We start from the raw sequence: 20,099 nt of genomic DNA on the forward strand, positions 1-20,099 counted from the left end.
CATCTGCCATATATTTGACAGCATTCAGAATCAGTGGAAAGGACTCTTAGCCCTTGTACACACGGTCGGAGAATCTGTCGGAATGAGTCTTATCGGACCGCGACATCAGATAATCCGACTGTGTGTGGTATGCATCAGACTGATTCCGTCCAAATCTCCGTCCGACCCAATTTTCCAACATGTTGGAAATATTTCCCAACCAACTGGGCCTGTCGGACCTAATCCTACCGAATCCTACATCAAAGCTATTGGCTATTAGCCTGAATGTAGTCCCATCGTAACGAAATTACGTCACCGCTTTCTTGGCAACCGCTAAATCAGACAACTTGGCCTGACCGTGTGTATGCAACAGTTTCGGACACAATCCGTCGGACTAAATCCGACAGACAAAATCCGACGGATTTGGTTGGCAAAATCTCCGACCGTGTGTACGTGGGCTAAGAGATCCTTGCGGGGTGTCCCCGCTTCAATATGGCTCTTCAGTTTCTCTACCCAGCATTCCAGGTTCCTGGCCACTACCGTAGCTGCCATAGCTGGCTTTAGACTGACTGACGCAGCATCCCAAGCCTTCTTAAGGATGGAGTCAGCTTTTTTTGTCCATTGGGTCTTTAAGGATCCCCATATCCTCAAAGGCTAGATCCGTTCGTCTGGATACCTGCGAGAAAGCTGCATCGACTCTGGTTTTTTTTGTTCCAAACCTCTGAGTCTTTATCTTCGAAGGGAAACCTTCTCTTGAGAGCTTTAGAGAAGAAAGGGGCATTTTCTGGGTCCTTCCACTCCTTTCTCACCGAATCTGAGAGGACCCTGTGGACTGGAAAAACTCTCCGTTTTGTTTCGTCCAACCCCTGGTACATTTTGTCATGAACTGACAGCTGTACCTTTTCTTCTTGAATTTCTAGAGTTGTGTAGATTGCTTTAAGGATGTCATCTACCTCCTCTTGTGATAGCTTGTACTTAGAGCCCCTGCTATCTTCTTCCTCTTCCTCAGAATCCCTGAAGGAGATGAGAGTACTACCCCCTTCGTCTCCAGAATCCTCGGTCTCCACCTGTCTGGACGACGACGCCCTGGGGCTGGGTGGCAAGTTCTGAGGCTCGGTCTGTGCGGGAGGGTTTTGTATCAGGATGGACCTGACTGAACTCAAGGAGCTTGTCAGCTCTTTAACCGAAGAAAACAAATCCTTATACTGCTGGGATGTTTCCTCTTCCACCAACTCTCTGATACAAACTCTGCACATTGCCTTCTGCCAAGAATCTCTGAGGGGGGTCTTGCAGGAAGGAAATTTTCTCTGACCTGGTTTAGCTTTTCCTAGTGATTTTTCCTGAAACGACATGCAGGCTTAACTCACTAAAAGCTCTCAACTACCAGTTGCTTAACACCAAGCCAGTGCAGGGACCCACCACCAAACAGACCACTAGTGAGACCCCAGGACTAGGCTGCAAAGGGTCAGAGCGAAGTCACCTCTGACCTGCAGTGATAGGCCCCCAAGAGGGGGGAACAGACAAAGACATAGCCCAATAGTGAAGCAGAGGGTGCCAGTGGACCTTACGTACCTGGGCTGGACCGGTGCTTGGGGCGCCTGTCTCCACCATAGCTGGCTTACATTCCTCCATCGCTGAGTAAGGCAGCATATCACAAACAGCTCCGCCATTTTTTTTAATTTTCCCGGCCGTCGCGTCATCAGGGCCAGCCGGAAGCGGAAGCACGCGGTCACCTGACCCGCCCCATGATCCCTGCGTTCCAGGCGCTTGAACCACGGCGCCACGCCCCCTCAGAGCGCCCGCACATCACCGTAAACGACGCTGTCGCCGCCCCGGGACCCGACGCCGAAAACGGAGCCACGCCGCTGACCTGCAGAGCCCTCCCTGCGCCAGTCCAGCGGACACTGGGCACCCAACGCCGGCACTCCGAGGGTCCTTACTCCCGTGAGATGGCGGGACCAGGAGCTCCAGGAGTCCTCTCCCGCTGGAGATGCTGCTGGGGGCCAAGAAAAAAAGACAACCAATACCTAAGGTAAGCCTTACTCCCCTGCAGAGAGTGTCCCCCTGGTTCAGGCACATGCTTCCTCCATGGAGGAAACACAAAAACTGAAGCCATGGAGGAAGAGGAGGTGTTTTTAAAGTGGGCATGTGTTTCCTGATAAGAAGGTGGAGCTACACTCTCTCCGGGGTTGTCCTGAAAGGCGATTTGAGAAAATATCATCTTGTAGAGTCCACACATCATCTCCACATGTCAGAGTGTTCAATCACTTTATGTTCCCGACCCTCAACTCCACCTACCTGATGATGGTGGGGGATGGTGTGACCTTCCTGTGTGGAATCCCGGGAATACAGAGGACGGGGACATCTCTCTGGTGGGTTCCTTGTATTAGGTGGCGCCATCATATCCTCGTATCCTTCTGAGAACTCCTCCATAACCCCATACTCCTCATCCTCCTCTTTAAATTCTTCTTTAACAACAATATTATCATCCCTGAGGATTTCACTCTAAATATAAAATAAGAACTTCATTGTAACAAACAGGCTTGTGTATAAATCATAACTACCAGTGATTGTTCCTCACCTACCTGATGATGGTGGGGGATGGTGTGACCTTCCTGTGTGGAATCCCGGGAATACAGAGGACAGTGATATCTCTCTGGTGGGTTCCCATTACTGGATCCATCTGTAGGAAACACACACACTGACTGAATACATTGTTTCTATGTGTTTATCAGATGATGGGGGATCTAGGTGGAGCCTCCGTACTGCTCTCTCCTTTACAATAAAGTCTCCTCTTACCCGGTGATGTGAGGGGCGGCTGATTGTCCATCATGACGTCCTTGTAGAGATCCTTGTGTCCTTCTAAATACTCCCACTCCTCCATGGAGAAATAGACAGTGACATCCTGACACCTTATAGGAACCTGACACACACAATGATACAGTCACCATCCAGACACATCCCTTGTCTGTTACTGGATAATGTCCCAGAATTCCCAGAATCCTCCTCACCTCTCCTGTCAGCAGCTCCATCATCTTCTTGGTGACTTCTAGAATCTTCTCCATGTTGTGTCTCTCGGGTTTTAGGGAGTCACATGGAGGCACTGTGATGGTCATATGATCACCGGACTTCACAGGAGGAAATCTCTGTATTGGGGAACCAATAGGAACATCATGTTAGAATCCCAGAATCCTCCTCACCTCTCCGGTCAGGTCTGTGTTTTATTACTAGAGATAAGAGTGATGTCAAATGACCTCCCAGAATCCTCCTCACCTCTCCGGTCAGGTCTGTGTTTTATTAATAGAGATGAGAGTGATGTCACGTGACCTCCCAGAATCCTCCTCACCTCTCCAGTCAGGTCTGTGTTTTATTAATAGAGATAAGAGTGATGTCATGTGACCTCCCAGAATCCTCCTCACCTCTCCGGTCAGGTCTGTGTTTTATTAATAGAGATGAGAGTGATGTCACGTGACCTCCCAGAATCCTCCTCACCTCTCCGGTCAGGTCTGTGTTTTATAAATAGATATAAGAGTGATGTCATGTGACCTCCCAGAATCCTCCTCACCTCTCCGGTCAGCAGGTAGATGATCTCCAGGGTGAGGTTTAGTATCTTCTCAGTCATGTGACTCCGGTCCTCCTCCATCCTCATTCGTGTCATAATTTTATATATTCAGGCTTTCTTTCGGAGAGATCATTTTGGCAAATTTAAGTAAAATTTTTTTGGAGTTTCTTGCAAATAGAAAATAAGATCTTATTACCTCCTCTGCTGCCACTTCCAGCAATGTCGCCTCTCTACTTCCTCCCGACTCACCTCTCACCTGGAACTTCCTATCTCTATGTGACATCACTTCCTGTCTTCCATAGAGACTTCATGTCTGGGTAGACGTGAGATCACCACCTTGTGGTGGGGATTATTGGGGAGGACACCAATGTTTTTTTTCTTGACTTTTGAGAGGGGTTTCCTCTTAAAATCCAGACTTAAGCACTTATGGACCGCTCGCCGTCATTATATAGCAGGACTTTTAAGAGGAATATCGTTGTTATGGCCAGCAGCTAGCTGCCATAAGCCAACCCTGGTATCCTCTTCTTCAGCAGGTGATCTGCTTTCAGAGAAAAGTGGTCTCAGCGGCGGATTCGCCGCAAGATCACTTTTATCAGGATGCAGAGAACCCGCCCTCCGGCCGTTCTCCAGTGCCCTCCGGCCGTTCTCCAGTGCCCTCTGCTGCTTACCAGAGCCGCGATCGCATCCTCTCCCCTCTGTGGTATGAAAACGAGTGAGGGGAAGATGGCCCCGACCCGGCTTCATACCATTGCAGGGTGGAAGCGGAGTCAAAACTTCAGTTCCGCCCATAGCTCTTAAAGGGACATTTTTGTTTATTGCATTTTAGCATAAATGTGACATCTGAGGTCTGTTTGACCCCATATCTCATATTTAAGAGGTCCTGTCATGATTTTTTTCTATTACAAGGGATGTTTACATTCCTTGTAATAAGAATAAAAGTGACGCATTTTTTTTTTAAAAAAGAACAGTGTAAAAATAAAAAAGAAAGAGTAAAAAAAATAAGACAAATTGTTTTTAATGCGCCCCATCCCGTCGAGCTGGCATTCAGAAGCGAACGCATACGTAAGTCACGCCTGCATATGAAAACAGTGTTCAAACCACACATGTGAGGTATCGACTCGATCAGTAGAGGCAGAGCAATAAGCAATAAAGAGTTTGGTACATAGGCTCCCTGACCCCCCATGTGCAATGTGCACAGTCCCTGGTGCCCCATGTCCGCAGTCTCTGATCCCCTGTATCCACAGTCCCTGACCCTGCCGTGTTCACAGTCTCTGATCTCCCGTGTGTCATGTCTACAGTCCCTGACCCCCCGTGTGCCATGTCCACAGTCCCTGTCCTCCCGTGTGCCATATACACAGTCCCTGACCCCCCCCCCCCCCATCGTGTTCACAGTCTCTGATCTCCCATGTGCCATGTCTGCAGTCTCTGACCTCCTATGTGCCATGTCCGCAGTCCCTGACCTCCCATGTGCCATGTAGTTTCAGGCTCGGCCAGTATAGTGACAGGCTAGGGCAGGATAGTGTCAGGCTAGGGCAGTATAGTTTCAGGCTTGGGCAGTATAGTTTCAGGCTTGGGCAGTATAGTGGCAGGCTAGGGCAGTATAGTGACAGGCTAGGGCAGTATAACGTCAGTCTAGGGCAGTATAGTGACAGGCTCTGTCAGTATAGTGTCAGGCTAAGTCAGTATAGTGTCAGGCTAGGGTAGTATAGTGTCAGGTTAGGGCATTACAGTGACAGGCTAGGGCAGTATAGTGACAGGCTTGGGCAGTATAGTGACAGGCTAGGGCAGTATAGTGACAGGCTAGGGCAGTATAGTGTCAGGCTAGGGCAGTATAGTTTCAGGCTTGGGTAGTATAGTGAAGTGACAGGCTAGGGCAGTATAGCGACAGGTTAGGGCAGTATAGTGACAGGCTAGGGTAGTATAGTTAAAGGCTAGGGTAGTATAGTTAAAGGCTAGGGCAGTATAATGACAGGCTAGGACAGTATAGTGTCAAGCTAGGGCAGTATATTTACAGGCTAGGGCAGTATAGCGAAAGGCTAGAGCAGTATAATAACAGGCTAGGGCAGTATAGTGACATGCTAGGGCCTTAAACAAAGGCTGCAAGATACAGCTTTTGAGCTATTTCCTTATAAGCATCGCAGCCGCAGCATGTGTACACCCCTGAGCTGCCTCTGCAGCTAAAGTAAGCAGTGGTTGAGGGCAGTAAAAACATGACTAAAAAGCAACCTTTTACCCCCCCACCCCCACTCCAACCTCATATATGAAAGAGTTCTAGCATTGCAACCAGTCACCAGTCACAGTGTCTTTGATCACCACCACACCAGTATCCAAAAAATGTGATAGGTAGTCCGGGAATTAGACGTGTAATGTATGCCCCTAGAAAACCTGTAGGTGCTCATTGGATTTTTGGCCTCTCTCTATGTTTCATAGTAGGTAAGGTTGAATAAAGACACTAGTCCATCCAGTTGAACCTGTGTGGGTGTGTGTGTTCATGTCGATAAACATATCCTTGTATATCCTGTTCACTAAGATGTAGCTAGGCTGTAAAAAAGTCTCCTACATGTGGTATTGTCATACTCGGGAGGATTAGTAAAATGTGTTGTGAGGTGTAAGTCGAAGTATGCCTATGCTGTGGATTAGAAACACGTGTATCTTATTAAATGACAGCTTTGTGGAAAAAAAAAAAAAAAATTCATTCAGCATTTTCCAAAAACTTCTGGCAAAAATGAAGTCTTCATGAAGGCTTCTTGAAAGCCCGAAGGTGCTCCTTGGATTGTGAGGCCTTCTATGCATCAAAAAGGCAGATTTCAATTTCAATTAACTTACAAAGAATATAATTATTTTTAAATATATATTTTTTTTATTTGTTTCCTACAAAAAATAATGTTAATATATCTGCATGGTATGGGGTATATATTAAGCCCCGTACACACGGGCGGACTTTTCGAGGGAAAAAGTCTGACAGACTTCCGACGGAGTTCTGTCGGAGTTCCGACAGAGTTCTGGCGGACTTTTCGACCGAACGGACTTGGCCACACACAATCACACCAAACTCCGACGGAGTCGAACGTGATGATGTACGACTGGACTAGAATAAGGAAGTTCATAGCCAGTAGCCAATAGCTGCCCTAGCGTCGGTTTTAGTCCGTCGGAGTAGCATACACACGAGCAAATTTTTCGAAGGGACCGGGTCCGGCGGAGTTCCGTCGGAAAAATTTGAAGCATGTTCCATATTCTAAAGTCCTTCGGACTTTGGCGAGTCAAAAGTCCGCTGCAGCCCACACACGATCGGATAGTCTGACGGACTCAGTCCTTCGGACTTTGGATGTTGAAAAGTCCGCTCGTGTGTACGCGGCATTAGACGTGTAATGTATGCCCCTAGAAAACCTGTAGGTGCTCACTGGATTTTTGGCCTCTCTCTATGTTTCATAGTAGGTAAGGTTGAATAAAGACACTAGTCCATCCAGTTGAACCTGTGTGGGTGTGTGTGTTCATGTCGATAAACATATCCTTGTATATCCTGTTCACTAAGATGTAGCTAGGCTGTAAAAAAGTCTCCTACATGTGGTATTGTCAAACTCGGGAGGATTAGTAAAATGTGTTGTGAGGTGTAAGTCGAAGTATACCTATGCTGTGGATTAGAAATACGTGTATCTTATTAAATGACAACTTTGTGGAAAAAAAAAAAAAATTTCATTCAGCATTTTCCAAAAACTTCTGGCAAAAATGAAGTCTTCATGAAGGCTCCTTGAAAGCTGAAGGTGCTCCTTGGATTTTGAGGCCTTCTATGCATCAAAAAGGCAGATTAAAATTTCAATTAACTTACAAAGAATATAATTATTTTTAAATATATTTTTTTTTTATTTGTTTCCTACAAAAAATAATGTTAATATATCTGCATGGTATGGGGTACATATGAAATGTTCCCTTTAACAATATCCTATTAACTATCTTCGTCCAGCCGGTGGCACTCTCCAAGCAATTGCAGCTGCCTGAGAGGGCTGATGACACAAGTACTGCTTTGAAACGCTAAGTCCTGTCATGTAGATGGATCTCCTCTGCTTTTCATCCACAAGCAACATCTAGCTCCTCCGTTACCACAGTTATTTCCTTTGAAGTCCCTACTGGGGAACAGGGGAGATCAGTCTACACAACAGGAAGGACTCAACCGGCAGCGACAAATCTGTTTCCATCTCCTCAAAGAGTAAACCATATAGAACTTTCTGGACTTTGATGGCTTTAGTGAACTCTGATTTCCTTATAAAAGTGTTTCTTCAAAGATAAAGATCAGAGGAGCGCTCAGCCACGTGTTTTCTGAGGTGTCTATCAAGGTGAGCTTCTTCCCAGCGTGAGATCTCTGGTGTACGGAAAAACATGATCCATATAGAAGACATTTTCCGCACTCAGGACACTAATACACCTCATGGGTGGTGTGGGTTCTCCGATGTTTGGGAAGATGAGATTTCTATGAAAAACATTTCCCGCACTCAGAGGAGGAAAACGTCTTTTCCCTTGTGCTGCATTTCTGATGATCGATAAGATGGGACTTTCGTAAAAAACCTTTTCCACAATCAGAACATGAATACGGCTTCACACCTGTGTGAGATCTTTGATGTGAGGTAAGATAGGCCTTCTCTGAAAAACACATCCCACACTCAGAGCAGGAATACGGCTTCTCACCCGTGTGCAATCTCTGATGTCTGATAAAATTGGGCCTATTAGAAAAACATTTCCCGCACTCGAGGCAGGAATACGGCTTCTCCCCCGTGTGAGATCTTTGATGTGCCATGAGATCTGATTTCTGTGAAAAACATTTCCCACACTCGGAGCAGGCATAAGGCTTCTCACCTCTGTGCAATCTCTGATGCCTGGAAAGACAGGACTTCTGTGAAAAACATTTCCCGCAATCTTCACAGGAAAACGGCTTCTCCCCGGTGTGAGATCTGTAATGTATGATGAGATCTGATTTATGAAGAAAATATTTTCCACAGCCAGAACATACATAAGGCTTCTCACCCGTGTGAGATCTCCGATGTACAGAAAGACTTAATTCAGAGCGAAAGCTTCCTCCACATTCAGGACAGGAACATTTCTTCTCCTCCTGAATTCCGGCCCCATCCCTCACAGTACAAGGTTGCTCAGAGTCGGAGGGATTCCATGGTCTATCCACACTGTGAAGTCCACCATCCATAGTGGAGATCATTGTCTTTTCTCCGCCACAATCTCCTGTGATGTCCTCATCTTCCATTTTACAACCTGGAGATAAAGTGAGACGATCCTTTGAGGGTTTCTCCATGGCGTGTCCTGGAAAAATATAAAAACATCATCAATAGATATGAGAGGGTTAGTTCACTTCCATCAAGATCCCATCTGGATCAGGTAGATATGAGTGAGGAGATGTTCTCTGTGGAGGTCCCAACCAGATGGGACTCTTCCCCCCTCTTCAGTCCTTTGGTCCTCCCAGATCACTTCTACATTTACACAGCCTTGTCAGAAGAGCAGGAACCAATGGGGACTGGGAGGTCCATGCTCTTCACACAACCCCACAAGCCTAGGCACTGGGTCATGTGATCGTTGATAAACAAGAGGATCAAAGTCCTGACTTGTAGACCCTTTATCATAGACCTAGGCTTCTTGAGATATGCAGCACTGGAGGGAGTTTGCTGTGTTGAAACACAACCTAATACTACCAGGTGACGGGTATCAGTACAGGGACTGGACTATTATCAACATATTTTTGCCTTATTGATATCACTCAGCTCCCGCCCTACTCTGGACCAATCAGTGAGCAGTAACAGAGCAGAGGTAAGAGAAGAATATATGATGGGTCACCTGTGCTGATCTCTGTAGGAGTGTCCTCCTCTATGAATGTCCTCGTCATTCCAGCCTCCTCCGTATATTGCTGATCATCCCTCACATACGTCTCTTCTACTTCACCCTCAACTTTCATGTTCATCAGATCTTCACCCTAAACCAACAGAATGGCAGAAAATAACATCTGTAACATAGAAGTATTTATGATGTGAGATCACATAGAAAATATCATCTTGTAGAGTCCACACATCATCTCCACATGTCAGAGTGTTCAATCACTTTATGTTCCCGACCCTCAACTCCACCTACCTGATGATGGTGGGGGATGGTGTGACCTTCCCATGTGGACTCCCGGGAATACAGAGGACGGGGACATCTCTCTGGTGGGTTCCCATTACTGGATCCATCTGTAGGAAACACACACACTGACTGAATACATTGTTTCTATGTGTTTATCAGATGATGGGGGATGGGTGGAGCCTCCGTACTGCTCTCTCCTTTACAATAAAGTCTCCTCTTACCCGGTGATGTGAGGGGCGGCTGATTGTCCATCATGACGTCCTTGTAGAGATCCTTGTGTCCTTCTAAATACTCCCACTCCTCCATGGAGAAATAGACAGTGACATCCTGACACCTTATAGGAACCTGACACACACAATGATACAGTCACCATCCAGACACATCCCTTGTCTGTTACTGGATAATGTCCCAGAATTCCCAGAATCCTCCTCACCTCTCCTGTCAGCAGCTCCATCATCTTCTTGGTGACTTCTAGAATCTTCTCCATGTTGTGTCTCTCAGGTTTTAGGGAGTCACATGGAGGCACTGTGATGGTCAGATGATCACCTGACTTCACAAGAGGAAATCTCTGTATTGGAGAACCAATAGGAATATCATGTTAGAATCCCAGAATCCTCCTCACATCTCCAGTCAGGTCTGTGTTTTATTAATAGAGATAAGAGTGATGTCATGTGACCTCCCAGAATCCTCCTCACCTCTCCGGTCAGGTCTGTGTTTTATTAATAGAGATAAGAGTGATGTCATGTGACCTCCCAGAATCCTCCTCACCTCTCCGGTCAGGTCTGTGTTTTATTAATAGAGATAAGAGTCATGTCATGTCACCTCCCAGAATCCTCCTCACCTCTCCAGTCAGGTCTGTGTTTTATTAATAGAGATAAGAGTGATGTCATGTGACCTCCCAGAATCCTCCTCAACTCTCCCGTCAGGTCTGTATTTTATTAATAGAGATAAGAGTGATGTCATGTGACCTCCCATAATCCTTCTCACCTCTCCGGTTAGGTCTGTGTTTTATTAATAGAGAGAAGAGTGATGTCATGTGACCTCCCAGAATCCTCCTCACCTCTCCGGTCAGCAGGTAGATGATCTCCAGGGTGAGGTTTAGTATCCACTCAGTCATGTGACTCTGGTCCTCCTCCATCCTCATTGATGTGGTCATGTGATCTCTGCGGGTTTCCCTGTAGATATATGATGAAGAATTAGCTGGACGGTATTGGTTGTACAATCATAGGTTAAGGATGTATGGAGGGTCAATAGAAGGGTTAATGTTACTTTCAGCATTGCCAAGCTCTGTGAAATCATCACAAGTGGGAGACACATTTAGTCTTCACCGCTCAGTGTTTCCCTCGCCTCTAGCAGCCTCTATTTAAGCACCCTTATGTGTGATCACCGGAGTGTCCTCCATCACAATCCTGTGGAGTAGACAAGGGGGGAGCTGTTTAGGGATAAAGGTGTAGAACAAGTTGAACAGATCCCATGGAGGCACTAGAGCATCCATTATGAAGGCCCAAGGACCCCTAGACCTGGCGACAGACCTGTCCAGTTTGTGTTTGAATCTGGACACAAGAAGATCCATTTGCAGCGACCTCCACTTTTGCCAAGGACTTGGAACACCTCCAGGTGAGGAGCCCATTTCCCTCAGATCTAGACACTGGGTACCACCTGCCAATTTTTAACACCTTGGATGTGGATGATGGACACGGCTGGAACCTCCAGTTTCACCCAAGTTAAAATCAGGTTTAATTATTTTTGAACGGTGCGACTTCTGGTGCAACCTTGATGTCTGATGTAATGAAGTGAAGCCCAAATCTCAAAGTATTTTTACTAAAGGATAAGGTAAATCATTACCACTTCTTCTACCTCTGCCACCAAATATCCCTCTAAATGTAGGATGAGGTCTTCAGAAACCAGCTCTGTCTCCTGGTACGCCGTTGAATTTTCCCACTGACCTCCATATCACTACTGTGCCTCTGTATGGTGTCCTGTACCCATGGCATAGAGATCATGGGGAGGGACCACAGAGCTCTGTGGAGGACAAGGAGATCGGCACTCCCTGGTCAGTTCCTGAAGAAGACTTCAGCCAGCATCTGAGCTCCGTTCAGAGAGGTAAGTATTTACCTTTACAAGCAATACTTTTATTTAGATTTGACGTTTGATGACAATGTGATCAGTTACACCCACTTATGTTTTGTGTCACCATTACTTTTCGTATATGTATAGTATACCAGTATTTTCACTTCAGTACGGGAAATAACTTGAATCGAAGTACTGAGAGCAATAGAAACACTATGAGCAGATAAATAGTATATCAGACTGAAAAGATGGACATTTAAAGGACAGATCAATTTGGGGTCCCAAGAAGGACGTTGATAAGAGCTATGATAAAATCAAATCTTATTACCTCCTCTGCTGCCAGTTCCACCAATGTCTCCTTTCTAATTTCTCCAACACGAAATATCAAATCTGTTCCTCACATCACTTCCTATTTATACTTGACATCACTTCCTGTGTGCCATAGAGACTTCCTGTCTGGGTAGAAGGGAGAAGATCTCCACCTTGTGGAGTTCAGAGGAACTGCAGCCCTGAGAAACGTCTCGTAGTGAGAACACGTCCTTGTGCTGTGTGCGTATGTACTGTATATCCTTATAGATGGAGTCATCTCCAGGTAACCAAGAGGGATAAAAACATATTATACAAACATTAATCTCTGCAGCTTCTTCCCCCCTCAATCCATAACCCTTAGATAACAATATATAAAGTGTTCACTTCAGTATATCCAGGGCTGGACTGGGACAGAAATTTGGCCCTGGACTTCATCCAGACCGGCCCACTTACATTTTGAGTGTCCCATCAGCAGCCCCCTTACATCAGAGGGTCTCATCAGCACCCCCTTACATCAGAGTGTCCCATCAGCAGCCCCCTTACATCAGAGTGTCCCATCCGCACCCCCTTACATCAGAGTGTCCCATCACCAGCCCCCTTACATCAGAGTGTCCCATCAGCAGCCCCTTACATCAGAGTGTCCCATCAGCACCCCCTTACATCAGAGTGTCCCATCAGCAGCCCCTTACATCAGAGTGTCCCATCAGCACCCCCTTACATCAGAGTGTCCCATCAGCAGCCCCTTACATCAGAGTGTCCCATCAGCACCCCCTTACATCAGAGTGTCCCATCAGCACCCCCTTACATCAGAGTGTCCCATCAGCAGCCCCTTACATCAGAGTGTCCCATCAGCAGCCCCTTACATCAGAGTGTCCCATCAGCACCCCCTTACATCAGAGTGTCCCATCAGCAGCCCCTTACATCAGAGTGTCCCATCACCACCCCCCTTACATCAGAGTGTCCCATCACCACCCACCTTACATCAGAGTGTCCCATCAGCGCCCCCTTACATTAGAGTGTCCCATCAGCACCTCCTTACATCAGAGTGTCCCATCACCAGCCCCCTTACATCAGAGTGTCCCATCACCAGCCACCTTGCATCAGAGTGTCCCATCAGCAGCCCCTTACATCAGAGTGTCCCATCACCAGCCCCCTTGCATCAGAGTGTCCCATCACCAGCCCCCTTGCATCAGAGTGGCCCACTGAGCCATCGGCTCACCGGGAAACTCCCTGTAGTCCCAATGGCCAGTACATGCCTGAGTATATCACACCAGTTCAAAAAATATAACTTCGATGTCTCACACTAAAATTCAGCCAAACAACCGCTGATATCTTCTTCAATAGGTAGCTGCCAGACTCTTCCATCAAACTGCATATTATCAGTGGGTGACAACTCCATTTGATCTCTAAGTTGTAACAAAGAAGATCTGCCATCAAATCTTGGTCACAGATTGACCCCTTACTCATTCACATGGTGGGCAATATCCGGGTGCTTCCTTATTGGTAAAAGGAGCTTCCAGATTCTGCTGAACCCCCCGGCTGACAGACCCCCACAACCACATGGCCAGGGTTGTGGGAAATAGGCCCTTGTCCTTATAAGCATGGGAACAAGGTGCTATGCCAGGGCCCCTACCCTGGCAAGGTACCTCCCATGTTGAGGGTATGTGGCCCGATATGGTTCAAGAGAAGAGAGCTGAATGCTTGACCTGACTTTCCTTGCCTGCCAGGTCGCATTCTTGGACAAGGTGTAGATCTTTTTTGGGGCCCTCATGCTTATTTTATTTTTGCACATTGTTCCCCCTTCGCAAAGGATCTGGTATAAACTTTAGAGTCTTTTTTATTTTTATTTTTTTTGCATTGAGTCCTTCTTAAAATTCATACCAGACCTAAAGGGCCTGATATAAATGATGGGAAACCCCAGCATCAATCTTTTGTGTGTAGAGGTCATATAGAATGAGAGTCTGGTATATAGTGCCTTTCAAAAATATTCACCCCCTTGGCTTTTTACCTATTTTTTACATTACAGCCTTTAGTTCAATGTTTTTTTTTTGTTTTTTTTTATCTGAACTATGTGCTTGATGGCATGTAAGTGTGCTATGCTGACTTCCTCCCGGGGCTGTACCTCTGCTGTGCTCATTATGAGGGGCTCCCACCATCCCTGTGCTGTGCTGACTTCCTCCCGGGGCTGTACCTCTGCTGTGCTCATTATGAGGGGCTCCCACCATCCCTGTGCTATGCTGACTTCCTCCCGGGGCTGTACCTCTGCTGTGCTCATTATGAGGGGCTCCCACCATCCCTGTGCTATGCTGACTTCCTCCCGGGGCTGTACCTCTGCTGTGCTCATTATGAGGGGCTCCCACCATCCCTGTGCTATGCTGACTTCCTCCCGGGGCTGTACCTCTGCTGTGCTCATTATGAGGGGCTCCCACCATTCCTGTGCTGTGCTGACATACTGAGCACAGCAGGGGTACAGCCCCAGGAGGAAGTCAGCACAGCACAGGGATGGTGGGAGCCCCTCATAATGAGCACATGGCTGCCATGCACAGCTGCTCCAGTTTTGATCCCCCGCACTGTATGGGGGGAACCGGGGATGTGCGGGGTCATTGGAATTTCGTCTTTCAGATAAAAACCAAACTTCCATCAGCATCGACTGTCATATTGAGGTATATATTTTTGCCTTTAAATTCATCGTAAAGAACGTTCGTACAAGTTAACGAACCTAACGACAATTCGTATTTCGTACGAATTGAAATTTAATTTCGGACACGAAAAACGAAGTACGAATTAATTCTAATACGAACCGGAACGGAACGGAACGAAACTAATTTATTGACGGCGCCCATGTCTAGTATTCATGTTGTGGTGTGTTTGGATGATGTCCTCTTATAGGACTGGTCCTGCAAGTCCCTGTTAGCTGACATCCAACAGACAGAGAAAACTCTGCATAGCTTCGATTGGATTCTCAGCTACAGGAAGTCATTGCTGGAGTCATCTGAAATACTAGAGTTCTTGGACCTGACATTAGATAGGGCTCTGTTCTGGATCTATCTACCTCAAGACAAACTGCTGTCCTTCCACGTCTATATCTGGGCTCTACAGACACAGGGAAAGCCCTAGCTATGTGTCTAAATGGTGGTCTTGGATCTAATGGTGCCTCCTTTGGGGCTATTCCATATGCCCAGTCTCACTCCAGATCAGTGCAGCTCAACATCCTGGCATCATGGGACAAAGTCCTGGGACCATCCCATATGTCTGACCCCCAAGGCAAGACTCTCTCTAGCATTATGGTTTTCCAAATCAGCCTTTGGGTCAGAAAAACCCTGTTCTCCAATGACATGAGATGGTTTCACGATGGATGCCAGCCTGCCAACCCACATGTAAAGGCAGGAAGCAGGGGCGTAACTATAGGGGGTGCAGCAGTCGCGACCGCAACTGGGCCCTGTGCTGCAGGGGGCCCATGCACCCCCCTCTACATATGGCCGGCAGCAGCATAGGCAGCTAGGGGTACCAGTGTACCATGCACACGGGTGGCTGGAGGTGGAGGGTGACTAGCAGAGCTCCATGCTCGACTATCACACTGGCTGCTCTTTAGTTGTGCATTCCCCGCATGACCCGTGTCCTCAGCCGGCTCCTCAGAGTACCCCTCTCCTGCTCCATGCATTGCCGCTTAGTCCGATGTCTGTTCTCCCCAGCCAGATTAAAAAAAAAAAATAATAAAAAAAATACTGATGCCAGTGGTGGAACTACAGGGCTCACAAAGGTCATACCTGTGACCATGCCCTGGAGTTCCACCGCCGGACTCGGAGGGAAGGGCCCTGGCTGGGGTTCAGGGGGGCCCTTCATGGTTTCTTGCATCGGGGCCCTGAAGGTTCTAGTTACGCCACTGGCAGGAAGTCTGACTTTGTTGGGTGGACATAAATTTACTGGTTACTACAGGGCTTCTGGTGGTGGGGGCACAGGAATTGCAAAGACACACGGGAAGGTTTTCACCACAGTAGATTTATTTTTTCAGATAAGTTACTCAAACATCTCTACGTGGCAAAAAAAATAAGCTAATTACAACAAGCAAATATCAAAATCAGTAATTTTACAGCAACATTTTTTAAACCAAAATCCCTGCACTCATCCCGAATCCGATCAGTACAAACACACACAGCACAAGGCCGTGTTCACACTACGACAGTGATTCTCAACCAGGGTTTCTTGGAACCCTAGAGTTCCTCCAAAGGTTGCTAGGGGTGCCTTCCACATTGGGCAATTTCTGCCTCTCAGATAAGTTCCCACTGACACCATTGATCTTTTTAGCTCTCTGTAAGGAGGTAATTCTTCCCAATTACCACAAGTGTAAGGGGAATTCTTCCCACTGACCATCACACTAATGTATCATGAGTTGTAGATTTCTAATTTTTAGCAGGGGGTTCCCCCCGAGATCGGGGAATTATTTCAAGGGTTCCTCTGTGTTGAAAAGGTTGAGAAAGGCTGCACTACGAGATTGGTTCTCGGGAGTTGCAGTTCCTCTGAGCTCCACGAGATGGTGCTCTCCCATCTACCCAGACAGGAAGTCTCTATGGAAGACAGGAAATAAAGTCAGTTATAGACAGGAAGTGTAAGTAAGGAACAGACTGGAAGTTCCGTGTTCCAGGAATTACAGAGAAGACATTGCTGCAACTGGCAGCAGAGGAGGTAATAAGATATTATTTTATCATAGCTCTCGTCGCTGTCCCTTTTGGGGACTCCAACTTGACCTGTCCTTTAATTGTCCATCTTTTCGGTCTGATGTACACATATGGTTGCCGCCTCATCCCTTTATACCCGAACACATGAATTAGACGGGTTCTGTGGCTGATTAAGGTGGTAATTAAACTCACTTGGTGCCTTATCTGCATTTAATTTTCCTCAGAACCCGTGACAACGGGATGAGGTGGCGACTCTATGTACACACAGACAAGTCAATATACTATTTATCTGGCCAAAGTTTTTCGATCCCTCTTAGTGTTTCCTCAGATTTCAGATAATTTCCCATATTGAAGTGAAAACACCAATTAAAAAAAGAAAAGTAACGGTGGCATAAAACCTAAGTGGGTTTAACCAATCACATTGTCACCAAACCTCAATCCCTAATAAAAGTTTTCCCTGTAAAGGTAAAGTCTTACCTCTCTGAACGGAGCTCTGATGCCGGCTTCTTCAGGAACCGACACGACTGGGGAGTGCCGATCTCCTGATCATACACAGAACTTTATGGCTCCTCCAGCTGATATCCTCATCATTACAGGACAGGGTATGGGAAACAGTTCAAGCACATGGAGCTCTAATGCTGGCTGAAGTCTTCTTCTTCAGAAACCGTCATGACCGGAGAGTGAATATCTCCTGGTCCTTGACAGAGCTCTGTGCTTCCTCCTGCTGATATCCTTCCCAACACAGGACAGGGTATAGGATACGGTACAGGAACATGGAGCTCCAATGCCGACTGAAGTCTTCTTCAGGAACCGACACAGCTGGGGAGTGCCGATCTCCTGATCTTACACAGAACTCTATGGCTCCTCCAGCTGATATCCTCATCATTACAGGACAGGGAATGGGAAACAGTACAGGAACATGGAGCTCTAATTCCGGCTGAAGTCTTCTTCAGAAACCGTCATGACTGGAGAGTGACGATCTCCCGGGCCTTTACAGAGCTCTGTGCTTCCTCCTGCTGAAATCCTTCCCAACACAGGACAGGGTAAGGGATATGGTACAGGACATTGAGCTCCAATGCTAGGTGAAGCCTTCTTCAGGAACCGACACTACTGGGGAGTGCCAATCTCCTGATCTTACACAGAACTCTATAACTCCTCCAGCTGATATCCTCATCATTACAGGACAGGGTATGGGAAACAGTACAGGAACACGGAGCTCTAATGCCAGCTGAAGTCTTCTTCAGAAACCGTCATGACCGGAGAGTGACGATCACCTAGTCCTTCACATAGATCTGTGCTTCCTCCTGCTGATATCCTTCCCAACACAGGACAGGGTATGGGATATGGTACAGGAACATGGAGCTCCAATTCCGGCTGAAGTCTTCTTCAGGAACCGACACAACTGGGGAGTGCCGATCTCCTGATCTTACACGGAACTCTATGGCTCCTCCAGCTGATATCCTCATCATTACAGGACAGGGTATGGGAAACAGTACAGGAACACAAAGCTCTAATTCTGGCTGAAGTCTTCTTCAGAAACCGTCATGACCGGAGAGTGACGATCGCCTGGTCCTTCACATAGATCTGTGCTTCCTCCTGCTGATATCCTTCCCAACACAGGACAGGGTACAGGAACATGGAGCTCCAGTGCCAGGTGAAGCCTTCTTCAGGAATAGACACTACTGGGGATTGCCAATCTCCTGATCTTACACAGAACTCTATGGCTCCTACAGCTGATATCCTCATCATTACAGGACAGGTTATGGGAAACAGTACAGGAACACAGAGCTCTAATGCCAGCTGAAGTCTTCTTCAGAAACCATCATGACCGGAGAGTGACAATCTCCTGGTCCTTCACAGAGATCTGTGCTTCCTCCTGCTGATATCCTTCCCAACACAGGACAGGGTATGGGATATGGTACAGGAACATGGAGCTCCAATTCCGGCTGAAGTCTTCTTCAGGAACCGACACAACTGGGGAGTGCCGATCTCCTGATCTTACACGGAACTCTATGGCTCCTCCAGCTGATATCCTCATCATTACAGGACAGGGTATGGGAAACAGTACAGGAACACAAAGCTCTGATTCTGGCTGAAGTCTTCTTCAGAAACCGTCATGACCGGAGAGTGACGATCGCCTGGTCCTTCACATAGATCTGTGCTTCCTCCTGCTGATATCCTTCCCAACACAGGACAGGGTACAGGAACATGGAGCTCCAGTGCCAGGTGAAGCCTTCTTCAGGAATAGACACTACTGGGGATTGCCAATCTCCTGATCTTACACAGAACTCTATGGCTCCTACAGCTGATATCCTCATCATTACAGGACAGGTTATGGGAAACAGTACAGGAACACAGAGCTCTAATGCCAGCTGAAGTCTTCTTCAGAAACCATCATGACCGGAGAGTGACAATCTCCTGGTCCTTCACAGAGATCTGTGCTTCCTCCTGCTGATATCCTTCCCAACACAGGACAGGGTATGGGATACGGTACAGGAAAATGGAGCACCAATGTTGGCTGAAGTCTTCTTCAGGAACTGACACAACTGGGAGTGCCGATCTCCTGATCTTACACAGAACTCTATGGCTCCTCCAGCTGATATCCCCATCATTACAGGACAGGGTTTGGGAAACAGTACAGGACCACGGAGCTCTAATGCCGGCTGATGTCTTCTTCAGAAACCGTCATGAACAGAGAGTGCCGATCTCCCGGGCCTTCACAGAGATCTTTGCTTCCTTCTGCTGATATCCTTCCCAACACAGGACAGGGTATGGGATATGGTACAGGAACATGGAGCTACAATGACAGGTGAAGCCTTCTTCAGGAACAGACACTACTGGGGAGTGCCGATCTCCTGATCTTACACAGAACTCTATGGCTCCTACAGCTGATATCCTCATCATTACAGGACAGGGTATGGGAAACAGTACAGGAACACAGAGCTCTAATGCCGGCTGAAGTCTTCTTCAGAAACCATCATGACCGGAGAGTGACAATCTCCTGGTCCTTCACAGAGCTCTGTGCTTCCTCCTGCTGATATCCTTCCCAACATAGGACAGGGTATGGGATATGGTACAGGAACATGGAGCTCCAATGCTGGCTGAAGTCTTCTTCAGGAACCGACACGACCGGAGAGTGCCAATGTCCTACACAGAGCTCTGTGGTTCCTCCCGCTGATCTCCTCAGTACTACAGAATATGGTACAGGACTCATTACTGCGACAATGAAGGTCTTTGTAAATCTTTGAAATGACAGAGTGTATTACATACATTTCTTTAAAGTCTTATTTTTTATCTTAGATATTGAGCTTTGCTTGTCAGATGAAACATGTGGTGGCAGCTGTGTAGTGTTGTAACAGGATAACTTCATAGTTAACCTCAGTGTCAAG

The 20,099-nt window shown here is 47.0% G+C and overlaps 2 protein-coding genes across 2 annotated transcripts in view; both read right to left on the bottom strand.

Annotated features, from left to right (window-relative positions):
- Nucleotides 1-3,785, bottom strand: part of LOC143956099 (uncharacterized) — a 184,932-nt gene extending 181,147 nt beyond the window's left edge. The window contains exons 1-4 of the mRNA XM_077466235.1: nt 3,545-3,785; nt 2,991-3,125; nt 2,779-2,902; nt 2,565-2,662 (exon numbers count right to left, since the gene is read on the bottom strand). Of these exons, the coding sequence (XP_077322361.1) occupies nt 2,565-2,662; nt 2,779-2,902; nt 2,991-3,125; nt 3,545-3,637 (450 nt within the window). The 5' untranslated portion in view covers nt 3,638-3,785. The remainder of the gene's footprint in view (nt 1-2,564; nt 2,663-2,778; nt 2,903-2,990; nt 3,126-3,544) is intronic.
- A 3,614-nt stretch (nt 3,786-7,399) lies between these two features.
- Nucleotides 7,400-12,150, bottom strand: LOC143955775 (gastrula zinc finger protein XlCGF66.1-like). The gene is made up of 7 exons (XM_077465897.1): nt 12,054-12,150; nt 10,716-10,830; nt 10,089-10,223; nt 9,877-10,000; nt 9,665-9,762; nt 9,374-9,509; nt 7,400-8,845 (listed from the first exon to the last, which is right to left on the bottom strand). The coding sequence occupies exons 2-7, from the start codon at nt 10,809-10,811 to the stop codon at nt 8,007-8,009; spliced, it is 1,428 nt and encodes a 475-aa protein (XP_077322023.1). The 5' UTR covers nt 10,812-10,830; nt 12,054-12,150; the 3' UTR covers nt 7,400-8,006.
- Nucleotides 12,151-20,099: the final 7,949 nt, after the last annotated feature.

The sequence above is a fragment of the Lithobates pipiens genome, unplaced genomic scaffold, assembly GCF_037356315.1.
Source record: "Lithobates pipiens isolate NorthernLeopardFrog02 unplaced genomic scaffold, aLitPip1_a1.2 Scaffold_35, whole genome shotgun sequence".
Classification (NCBI taxonomy): Eukaryota; Metazoa; Chordata; class Amphibia; order Anura; family Ranidae; genus Lithobates; species Lithobates pipiens.

What these genes read in the sequence shown, in the direction of transcription:
- LOC143955775 (XM_077465897.1), bottom strand. Translation starts at nt 10,811, where the DNA reads ATGACCACATCAATGAGGATGGAGGAGGACCAGAGTCACATGACTGAG. An exon ending in GCCGCCCCTCACATCACCGG is followed by an intron (nt 9,763 to 9,876) that starts GTAAGAGGAGAC and finishes TGTTTCCTACAG; the next exon opens with ATGGATCCAGTAATGGGAAC. An exon ending in CCATCCCCCACCATCATCAG is followed by an intron (nt 9,510 to 9,664) that starts GTAGGTGGAGTT and finishes CTGTTGGTTTAG; the next exon opens with GGTGAAGATCTGATGAACAT.